Source organism: Periplaneta americana, chromosome 6 (assembly GCF_040183065.1).
Source record: "Periplaneta americana isolate PAMFEO1 chromosome 6, P.americana_PAMFEO1_priV1, whole genome shotgun sequence".
Taxonomy (NCBI): Eukaryota; Metazoa; Arthropoda; class Insecta; order Blattodea; family Blattidae; genus Periplaneta; species Periplaneta americana.
The window spans coordinates 11,080,193-11,092,428 of record NC_091122.1 but is presented as its reverse complement, the minus strand read 5'-3'; the positions used below and the strand labels follow the sequence as shown (position 1 = coordinate 11,092,428).

At 35.6% G+C, this 12,236-nt stretch overlaps 1 protein-coding gene across 11 annotated transcripts in view; it reads left to right on the top strand.

Annotated features, from left to right (window-relative positions):
* Positions 1–12,236, top strand: part of LOC138700988 (partitioning defective 3 homolog) — a 467,315-nt gene that overhangs the window by 400,388 nt on the left and 54,691 nt on the right. For all 11 annotated transcript variants that reach the window (XM_069827453.1, XM_069827458.1, XM_069827457.1 and 8 more), the window contains 5 exons: positions 3,632–3,780; positions 4,885–5,064; positions 7,994–8,249; positions 11,165–11,320; positions 11,436–11,561. In XM_069827453.1, the coding sequence (XP_069683554.1) occupies positions 3,632–3,780; positions 4,885–5,064; positions 7,994–8,249; positions 11,165–11,320; positions 11,436–11,561 (867 nt within the window). The remainder of the gene's footprint in view (positions 1–3,631; positions 3,781–4,884; positions 5,065–7,993; positions 8,250–11,164; positions 11,321–11,435; positions 11,562–12,236) is intronic.

Below are 12,236 nucleotides of genomic sequence, written 5' to 3'. Positions count from 1 at the left end.
TCATCATCATCATCATCATCATCATCATCATCATCATCATCATCACGGCTTAGGCCTTTGGCCTGTTCCGGCTTCAAGTATTGTGCTTAGGTGAAATATTATAATTGTGTTGAGTTTTTATAAAATATTAGAATTTACAGCTTAAAATACTAAAATATTATTCAATGTTAATTAAAATTGATCTCTCCATCGTTTACATGGACGTCCTTGATCTCTTCTGCCCTTGGGATAATAATTCAATAATACTCTTGGGAATCGATCATGATTCATTCTTTCCACATGTTCCAACATTTTATCTGATAGTTTTTTTATTCTGGAAATGATATCTTCTATCTGCAATTCTCTTTTTATATCCTCACTTTGTCTTTGATCAATAAGCCGATATCCCGCCACCGGTCTTAAAAAACGCATCTCAGCTGCTTCCAGTCTCTTTTTTAGTTGTTGAGTCAACGTCCAACATTCAGATCCGTACAGAAGGGTTGGGATCGCCATTATGTTGTAGAACCTTAAGATAGTCTCCTTTCTAACCCTTCCAATCAGGGTTCTTCTTAGAGTTCCACATATATGTTGGAATCTTTGTATGAGGGGGATCCAGGAAATAACGACCATTCGCGCATACCTGCTGCGCAGCTGACTCCCCTTCCTTGTTTGAAGGTCAACTGGCTTCCTTAACATGTGTTCTCATAATGTTGTGAGTACTGGTTGCAACAAGTCGCCATTGTGCATTTTGTGTTACTTCAAAATGAACGACGTGATTGATAATCCCGCCGACTGTGAGGTGAGGAGTGTGATTCGATTTTTGAATGCCCGACATTTGAAACCTGCAGAAATTTACCGGCAATTGAAAGAAGTATATGGTGATACTGTAATGAATGAAAGAAATGTGAGAAAATGGTGCGAAATGTTCAACAATGGGCGAACAAATGTCCATGATGAAACTCGACCCGGACGCCATCACTCATCACAGAAGACCTGAAGACTAAAGTGAACGACAGAATCTTGCAAGACAGGCGCACATCACTCGACGAATTGCATATTGCCTTTCCTGACATTTCTCGTTCTTTGCTTGGTGAAATTGTGTCGCAACATCTTGGCTACCACAAAATCTGTGCACGATGGGTTCCACGGCAACTGAGTGACCAACACAAAACTCAGAGAATGGCCTCAGCATTGACATTCTTGATGCGATATCACACAGATGGAGACGCCTTTCTTGATCAAATTGTGACTGGCGATGAGACCTGGGTATCTCACAACATCCCAGAGACCAAGCGCCAATCACGTCAGTGGCATCATCCCTCATCACCCAAGAAACCGAGAAAATTCAAACATACTCTCTCAACATAAAAAGTCATGGCTACTGTCTTTTGGAATCGCAAAGGTGTTCTTTTGCTGGATTTCATGCCAAAAGGCACTACGATCAATGCAAATCGTTATTGTGAGATTTTACGAAAACTACGGCGAGCCATCCAAAACAAGAGGCAAGGAATGCTTTCGAGAGGAGTTGTGCTTCTTCACGACAACGCCCGCCCGCACACTGCTGCTTCAACTCGAGAATTGCTGGATCAATTCGGTTGGGAAATCTTTGATCATCCGCCCTATAGTCCAGACCTTGCTCCTAGCGATTTTCACCTTTTCACTAAGCTGAAAGACTTTCTGGGTGGTACGCATTTTGGAAGTGATGAAGAGTTGAAGACAGTGAACACCTGGCTTAATGAACTGGCGGCAGAGGAGTATAACACGGGAATTCTAAAGCTAGTGAACAGATACGACAAATCTTTAAATGTAGGTGGTGATTATGTAGAGAAGTAAAGGAAGCTTCAGTTATGTAACAGACTTCGTTTTTTCAAATAAATATATATATTTTTTTAATTATTACAACAAAACGGTCGTTATTTCCTGGATCCCCCTCGTAACTTATCATTGATATCACGTCCTGTATTATATCCCACGTTGAAACCTAGATATTTGAAATACGTTTCTTGTTCTACTATCACCCCGTTAATTACTATTGTACTTCTAAGAGGATATTTTCCTTTAAAAGCTGTCACCTTTGTTTTCTTCTCCGAAATTTTCATATTATATTCACCAGCAACTATGTTTAACTTACATATTGCTCTTTGTAGACCATCTTCCGAGTTTACTATTAATACCTGATCGTCGGCATAGAGAAGAGTATCGATTTCTATATTGTTAACACAAAAATTATTTTTAAGTTCATTTTTTCTTCTGTTAATGATGTCGTCAATGTATATATACTACTAGGTTCAAAAAGTTCCCGGAATTTTACTACCATTTTTCGTATTAATATATAACAAGGGATATTATACATTTGTTTTGTTGGTAACATTCATGATGTCATTTCCTTAAAGTTTGCTGATAATGGCAATTATTGGTTTTGAGTTGTAGGCAATTGTTTATCATAGTGTTTTGTTTGATCGTCGCATTTTGTAATTATGTCCACAGAGCAAAGTACAAACATCAAGTTCTGTGTTTTGCTGGGGACATGATCAGTATGGCTGATGAAGATGGTGATTTCTTAAACAAAATGAAACTGGTGCTACTTGTACGACCCAGTCCCTAAACGACAGTCATCTGAGTGGAAATCGAAAACATCTCCTCGGAAGCAAAAATTTCCTAGGGACACTTCCAAAGGCAAAGTTATTTTAAATGTTATGTTTTATTTAACGACGCTCGCAACTACAGAGGTTATATCAGCATCGCCGGATGTGCCGGAATTTTGTCCCGCAGGAGTTCTTTCACATGCCAGTAAATCTACTGACATGAGCCTGTCGCATTTAAGCACACTTAAAGCAAAGTTATGTTGGAAGTTTTCTTCGACTCTCAGGGTCTCATGCACCATGAGTTCATTTCAGAAGGTCGTACTGTAACGAAAGAATTGTACGTAGAAATCCTCCGTCGCCTCTGGGACGCAGTGAGAAGGAAACGTCCAGAAAAGTGGGTAGAAAACAACTGGTTCCTTATGCATGGCAATGCACCTGCTCATCGCGCAATTATTGTAAAGAATTTTCTTGCCAGGCACAACATAACTGCTTTGGATCACCCACCATACTCTCCTGATCTCTCACCACCTGATTACTTTCTGTTTCCCCGTCTGAAAAGTCATCTGAAAGGACGGAGATTCAATGCTGAAGAGGTTATCGCAAACGCGACGAGAGCACTAAGACGGGTTTCACAAAATGGCTTCCAGGCCTGCTTCCAGGAACTCTACACGCGTTGGCAAAATTGTGTTGTTGCGGAAGGCAACTATTTTGAAGGGAATGCTGTAGAATAGTGTTTAAGGTACGTTGTTTCTATGATGCTAGCAAATTCCGGGAACTTTTTGAACCTAGTATGTAGAACAATGCGGGTGATAATGGACACCCATGTCTTACTCCTTGATTTATAACCCTTTTAGTATTATTCCTTTTCCCTTTTTATTTCAATCTTTATTTGATTTTTTATTTTCATATTTTCTTCCTCCCACTCTCTATCCTGCACTTTGTACCTTGTATTTGTTGATGTTCCTCTTTTCCACTGCTCTATTATTGTCCCTTTTATCCTCATCAGAGTCAACTACTGTATAATCAGTAAATCCTGTAAGGCAGTTTCTCTTGTGCGTTCTATGCAGGAGGGCCATGCTGCATACAGAAGGCCCCATCCCTGGCGTGATCTCGCTGACAATAGCCAGGCGGGCCTCGTCCCCAGGACCCCACGGACTCAGCAATGGCCACCATTCAGGCCGGGACTCTGTGTCCAGTTTGCTCACCAGTTCCTCAGGTAGGAACAACTTCACAATTACAGCGGAACCCCATTACAACACGGATAACATAATCTAAAACATACGGGCTATTCCATATGAAATCGATCAGTAAAAAACCTCGCATTTTTTTTAAATTCTAATTTTTTCCCTATTTATACAAGGTGCTGAGGAGAGTGCATTTTCAAAAATATACTATCGAAAGTCAAACGGTTTTCGTATTGTTGAGCGACAAATTTAACGTATTTTATAAAAACAAGCCTCTTTCAGCGCTCAGAACTCTGGAACCATTTACTGCAGAACATTGAACGGGAGCTCATTTTGAAGCTGACATTTGGAAGGTTATGTTAAGAAGTAATCCTTATTTTTATTGTATACAGAGAGACAGATAATCTGATTTTACTTACTTTTAGGCTTTTTGCCCATTTGTAAAAATGTAAAAAGTATTGAGAAAAAAACCGTGCATTATTAAGAGGGATTCGGCATTGTTTGCTTAGTGGCTCGCCAATAAGTTTCGAGGGTATTAAATAAAATAATCTATTCAACTCAAATGGGCTGACAAGAAGCCACAATTTAAGTCACACGGTATTTGTGTGCACTCGAAGTTGGGTTCTGGTGTCTTGTCAGCGCATTTGAGTTGAATGGATATAAAGGAAAAATTGTGACGGTGTTGTGTATGGTTCTTGGGATAGCTCAGTTGGGAGAGCATTCCTTCACTAAGCGAAGGATCCCGGGATCGATACCCAGCTCCGGAACGATTTTTCCTTAAAAAAATTCAAACTTGCTTTCCAGGGAGCTACTACCTGAAAGCTATATTTGCACAACTCAGCATATATTACCCTAATGTACTGTATTGACTCTGAATCATTATTGTTTATTTTAAAGCGTGGTAGATAGAACCATGTCATTTTATCAATCAAGCAATGAAATACATGTATCATTTTCTTACGGATGCAGAATTAATGGTGTGAGGTGTTCTTAATAGTTTAACAACTAGCACAATAATTTAAAAGGACTGCATTGTAGATAGAATTAGCAATGACAGAAAAAAAAGAGATGGGACGAGGTATGTCCAATTGTAAGTTTGAAGTAAAAGTACACAATTACAATATTTATGTTTGCAGGGACAGAAACGTTTGGTTGTGGTGGAGGCAACAAGTCTGAAAATGAAGCCTACACGCCAGACAACTCTGGTACGAGTGAAAACTCCGATAACACTGTTATCTTCCTGCCCTACAAGGACGAAACCGACCATTCCAGGGAAAGCAGCCATCTTAGTGCCAAATCTTCCGACAAAAATATGAGTAAGCATTTTTTAATTACCAAGTTTCTATAGAGTATAGCAAGAGCTGAAACTGACACCCAAGTGAAAGCTCATGATGTCTACAGTGAAGGAAATTATATATAATTTACAAAAAAATAAAAATAAAATGAAATAAAAAAGATGTTCAGCATATTCACAATCTTTTTTGGTGATATTATCTTGCCTTGTGAGGCATTTCAACCACTTTCATAGATTACATAGCAGGTGGTCTCGTCTTCTACTTCACGAAATCAGCATTTGAAATCTTCCACTCTATGAATTTGTTCCCTGAAGGTACAGTGCCTTGTTAAAAGCCAATCACATTCATTCCTGGTGTCGACCTGGTTGGCGAGTTGGTATAGTGCTGGCCTTCTATGCCTAAGGTTGCGGGTTCGATCCCGGGCCAGGTCGATGGCATTTAAGTGTGCTTAAATGCGACAGGCTCATGTCAGTAGATTTACTGGCATGTAAAAGAGCTCCTGCGGGACAAAATTCCGGCACATCCGGCGACGCTGATATAACCTCTGAAGTTGCGAGCGTCGTTAAATAAAACATAACATTTCATTCCTGGTTGTTTTTTGTGCATCACATATGACATGCGGATCATATGAGGAAGGTAGAAAATAGGAAAGACTGGAGAAAGCTGAGTTTGCAGTGAAAGACCTGCCCTTGGGCAGAACACTATATGAATATGAATAGGACATTAACGTACCGATATACAGGGTGATTCACGAGGATTTACCGTCCTTTATGGAGCTTATTTCTGAAGATATTCTGAGCAAAAAATGTCATATAAACAAAGTTCCTATTCTCAATATTTTCAGAGTTACATTAATTTAAAGTTGTTTGTAAAATACGTTTTTTTTTTTTTTTTAGTTTGAAGGTAAAAGAATAATACAAATAGAGAATGAACCTATATATAGAATGGAGAATAATAGACTGGTCAAAAAATGTATATATAAATGGAAACCAATAGTTAACAGAAAGCAGGGTACACCAAAAAATAGATGGGTGTCCTGAATGATCTGAAATTGATGAAGGTGGAAAACTGGACAAAGATAGTTTGAAGCCTTAAGGAATGGAAGAAAGTTGTTGAGAAGGCCAAAACTTTCATCTGAGAGTTGTAGAGCCAGAAGAAGAAGAAGAATGAACTATTCAGAAGTATCATTTCTTTAATTGGCAAATATTACGAAGCTAAAAATGTGCTGTGAACTCCTTAATTGCTTCGTACAGACATCTTTTTCTATTTTCAACTAGAATATTACATTGTTCTTATGCACTTATCACAACAATTATTACAAATCACACCACTTCCACTGACTTAATTATTTGCAGTTCAATTTTGCATCCTAATTTACAGTCTCGGAGAGTTTACAACACATTTTTAAAAATGTCGCTATCCGCTTGTGTATACTTGGCCGCACGCTTGTGAACGGCACTCGTCGCTCTACGTAACTGCATACGGATATCTTTGATTTCCGTAGCACTCGCGCTGGCTGCTGACTGCACGCTGACCAAGATCACGCGTTCACAGCAATGCGTCCCAATAACGAAACGTAACTCTGTAATATTTAAAGATAAAACACACATGTTAGGTCAATTATACAGTGTTCATAGATTTGATAAGATACATTAAAGGTGATATATTACAGTTATATGAACACTAATAAATACAATAAAATTATTAAAGAAATTAGTTATAGTCAGACATGTTTCGGAGATGCTTCTCCATCTTCAGTCTCCTTTAAGCGAAGCAACAACGCGGTTCGATCACCTGAACCACCCGTCGTGGTAAATAGTCACTGAAGATGGAGAAGCATCTCCGAAACGTGTCTGACTATAACTAATTTCTTTAATAATTTTATGCTCGACCATGTCGAAATGTAGTAATTATACACCTGGTAGCAGACCTTTAATGCATGTCATTAAAGTACACCTACTCATTAAAGGTCAGGTCTTTCAGCCAATGACGACTCAGGTTACAACTGTTCAGCCAATGACAGGTCAGCTTTCTACTGTTATAAAACTGCAAGTATCGATTATTCTTGGATATGCAATCGAAAGAGAATCAGCGAAAAGTCACGGAGGCTGGAAATCCAATACTGTCGCAGAAGGTTATGTTCTGTTACTATAATAATTAGCGTTAATTGTAAATAATATTCAAATAAATTCAATTTGTCATCTCGTTTTTCAATGTCTAATTTAATTTCATTGTTATCTCTGTAGGTTCTTATGGCCTAGCAAGGTCAATGTGAACATCTGTTCCTCGGAAAAAATCAATCTCACAACATATGGGACATTGGTCAAGGTCAGATACAAAGAAAATTAATAATATCAATTTAGAAATATGGTCGAGCATAAAAAGTCGTATGAAACTCGCCTATAATGGTAATTAAGAAGCTCGTATGAAAATTATGAAACTCGCTTGCACTCGTTTCATAAATATCCATACTCACTTCTTAATTACCTTCATTATAGGCTCGTTGCATAATGTACTATTATTGTATTTATTAGTGTTCATATAACTGTAATATATCACCTTTAATGTATCTTAGTAACTCTGTAAATATTGAAAATAGGACCCATGTTTATATGACATTTTTTGCTTAGAATTTCTTCGGACTGTAAATCCTCGTGAATCACCCTGTATCCTGTATACAGGGTGATTCAGGACTTCTGCAACAACCTCTGGGGATTGATAGATCTCACAAAGAGGAGGGTAGAGGGGAAGAGAAGGCCTCATGGCCTTCTCTCTACCAGGTTAAATAAATAAAATAAAATAAAAAATAAAAAATTCGTAAAACAACCCATGTTCTCCATGAAAGAGTTATGGGACATCGACAAAAAGACAGGTTTTTGTGACATTTACAGTTAATTATAAATCCGACCCTGTAAGCAAGCACTTTATTTATAATTTGTTGTGTTTGCAGGTAATGCAGAGTCTGTCTCGTCCAGGAACCCCGTGATCGACCGTCTGACAGGACAGATATCGAACCAGAACTCAAACCCCCTGAGGAACGAGAGCTACTACAGGGCCACACATGACACCTGGAACACCACCATGCTGCTTAGTGGGGGCGCAGTGGACAAACTGACCAGTCCCACGGTGAACCTGCCCTCGGGGGAGATGGTGCTGATTGAGGAGGAATACACACCCCACAACCTGCCAACATCTCACAACCACCGGTAGGCAGCAACACCACCTAAATGTGGGACGTGTTTATTACTTCACTACAACACAAACTAAATCAAATTGCTGTAATACAGGGTCAACAACAACTATGGAATATTGCTATTAACTACTTAAGGGGATCCGGTACGTCCTATCTCGGCTATGTTAAAATCATTATTTTTCATGCAGCTTTTCTCAGAAACTGCTAGTAGTAGGCACTTGATTTTTTTACACGTTATTCTTACATATACTGACCTGAATTTAACACAGCCAATTGAAGGAAAAGTACATAGTACATTAAATATAATTTTTTTTTTGTTCCGGTCCAAATTTTAACTACAATTTTCAATATATATCAGTACACAATTATTTTCATAATTTAGATTTATTGAAAATCTCATGTTAAATTAAGGACAAGGCTTGTGGCAACGTTCTCTGAAAATTTGAAAGTCCTATGTGTAATAGAAGCTGAAAAAAACTGCATTTTGTAAGAAAAAAAAAACAAACTTACAGAAAAACGTTCAAATAATTCAAAATATTAAAACTTTTATTTTCATTCAAAAATACTAAACCTTTTTTTTTTTTTTCATATATAGTGTATACTGTAATAGAAAAACGTTCAAATAATTCAAATTATTAAAACTTTTATTTTCATTCAAAATACTAAACCTTTTTTTTTTTTTTTTTTTTTTTTCATATATAGTGTATACTGTAATAGAAAAACGTTCAAATAATTCAGAATATTAAAACTTTTATTTTCATTCAAAATACTAAACTTTTTTTTTTTCATATATAGTGTATAGTGTAATAGAAAAACGTTCAAATAATTCAAAATATTAAAACTTTTATTTTCATTCAAAATACTAAACCTTTTTTTTTTTTTTTTTCATATATAGTGTGTACTGTAATAGAAAAACGTTCAAATAATTCAAAATATGAAAACTTTTATTTTCATTCAAAATACTAAACCTTTTTTTTTTTTTTCATATATAGTGTATACTGTAATAGAAAAACGTTCAAATAATTCAAAATATTAAAACTTTTATTTTCATTCGAAATACTAAACTTTTTTTTTTTTTTTCATATATAGTGTATACTGTAATAGAAAAACGTTCAAATAATTCAAAATATTACAACTTTTATTTTCATTCAAAATACTAAACCTTTTTTTTTTTTTTTTCATATATAGTGTATACTGTAATAGAAAAACGTTCAAATAATTCAAAATATGAAAACTTTTATTTTCATTCAAAATACTAAAACTTTTTTTTTTTTCATATATAGTGTATACTGTAATAGAAAAACGTTCAAATAATTCAAAATATTAAAACTTTTATTTTCATTCAAAATACTAAACTTTTTTTTTTTTTCATATATAGTGTATACTGTAATAGAAAAACATTCAAATAATTCAAAATATTAAAACTTTTATTTTCATTCAAAATACTAAACCTTTTTTTTTTTTTTTCATATATAGTGTATACTGTAATAGAAAAACGTTCAAATAATTCAAAATATTAAAACTTTTATTTTCATTCAAAATACTAAACCTTTTTTTTTTCATATATAGTGTATACTGTAATAGAAAAACATTCAAATAATTCAAAATATTAAAACTTTTATTTTCATTCAAAATACTAAACCTTTTTTTTTTTTTTTCACATATAGTGTATACTGTAATAGAAAAACGTTCAAATAATTCAAAATATGAAAACTTTTATTTTCATTCAAAATACTAAACCTTTTTTTTTTTTTTTCATATATAGTGTATACTGTAATAGAAAAACGTTCAAATAATTCAAAATATTAAAACTTTTATTTTCATTCGAAATACTAAACCTTTTTTTTTTTTCATATATAGTGTATACTGTAATAGAAAAACGTTCAAATAATTCAAAATATTAAAACTTTTATTTTCATTGAAAATACTAAACCTTTTTTTTTTTTCATATATAGTGTATACTGTAATAGTTTCATATATTGAATACTGTAATAGAGAAAACACACTAGAACAATATGAAATATGCAGACACACTAAAACACACCCCAGTCAAATTCCCAACACACATATCAATTTCAGAACACACACACTATTTGACACCACATTTCAATACTTTTCAATAATCAAACGCACCACACAACAGGCAGCGAAGTTCAAGATGACGCCAAGATCTAGTAGGCTCTGAGGATGGTGTGAAAAAGCACCGAAACAGCTGTAAGCCGCACATGCTTACACAATTAACACGAGTAAGATTGCCATTTAATCAATTTTTTATATATCATTCCATTTTGGAACATTGTTTAGCAAGATATTTTTCTTGCACTTTCCAACAAAATGAGACTAATATCTGTGGTGTTTGGGTAAAGGGAGATAAGTCATAAAAATGAGTTCGGAGATAAATGAAAATTAAACTTGGAACCCTTATTACAAATAATTTTCTACACAAATAAAACACATCAACTGGTTGTATTCTTTGATTTTTGCACACTCACTTGTATAATTTAACTTGTGTGTTTATCTGGGGAACAAAATTCCACCTGGACAAAAAAATGACTTACACCCCTTTACCCGAACACCACAGAATGTCCCAACAATAACTGTCGGGACACTGGGACGGAACATGGACCGTTCCATTTAAAATGGGGTATCTGGTCATGTTATTTAATTTTTTCTATCCAATAAATAATGTACTTTTTTCTTTCATTCAAGATTTGTTTTATTGCAATTGTAAATTTACCACGTTATTCTCCAGTTCATTGGCTACAAAGATCATTTTTCCACATATAAATACCTAATTTAAAATCAAATAATTGGATAAGTGTCCATTTTCGAATATTAAATTATCTTCCTTCGTGTTTAAATGTTCCTTGATGTCAAATTTAATTGTTTTTCGTTGGCAGTGGGTTGATAGATATTTTTCTTTCACAGAATGGGTAAAGGTTTGACAGAGAAGGGAATTCCGGGTCGAGGACGCGATATAGGGCCAGATGGAGAACCAGGTCCGATGGTGCCTCCTTCAGCGGGCGGCACGGCATCGGATCAGAGCAGTGAGACCCACACGGGGGACATAACCTACGCAAGCCAGTGAGTAAACACTTTGCTTATACTTTCTTGATATCTTGACGAATGCTTGTCATTGGGAACAAGGTTGGTGGTTTCAAACCTGGTTGAAGATAAAGGGAGTGTTCTACCTTCGCAGATTATCACTGGATGAAGCTGCTGGTTTCTCGAGGGATGCGTTTGGAAGACAAAGTATGTCGGAGAAGAGGCACGCGACGTTGGATGCCAAACATACTGACACTTACCAGCGCAACAAGAAGCTCAGGTTGGTGTTTTGCATGTCCTCTAGGGAATCCAACTAAAGTTTTTCAACATAAAAGTTGTTCCCCTATACCAGTCATGTCAACTGATGCCCATAGGAGCAAGCGCGCGCTTTAGAGCCCAGGAGAGCCTGAGCGCTTTACAGCTGAAAGGAAAGAGACAGACGAAAGAGGTGATATATGCCGCTTGGTCGAGCTATATTCAGGGATGGCCAGCACTGATTCAATAGATAAAGGGAAGAGAACTTATTAAAACTGTATCCATGTTAATTTTTAGATTTGTCTGAGAAGTATAAGTGCATTACAAGAATGTAAGTTTTAATTTTAATGCTCATTTTTCACAAGTTTGATTTTTTTATTCAAAAGAAATATTTTCTCAACTTTTCGTATAGAAAAGTGAAATTTTCAGGTATAGGCCTATTTATTTAGTAGCCTTACAGAATGTTTTCGTAAATCTAATATACCGTATATATGTATTACTGAAGATAATGTATTGAAAGTTTTGAAAATATTCGCATGGAAATTGTTTGTAAGGAAATGAATTAACAAAGCAACTACTGTTACGTCATAAGCAAAAGATACGTGCCCATGTGTTGTAAAAATGTCAGCTCTATAGCTTCAGCAGATTTCGAGAAAATAATTTAATATTCTGATGATAGGAAGTTGCTCACAAATATCAC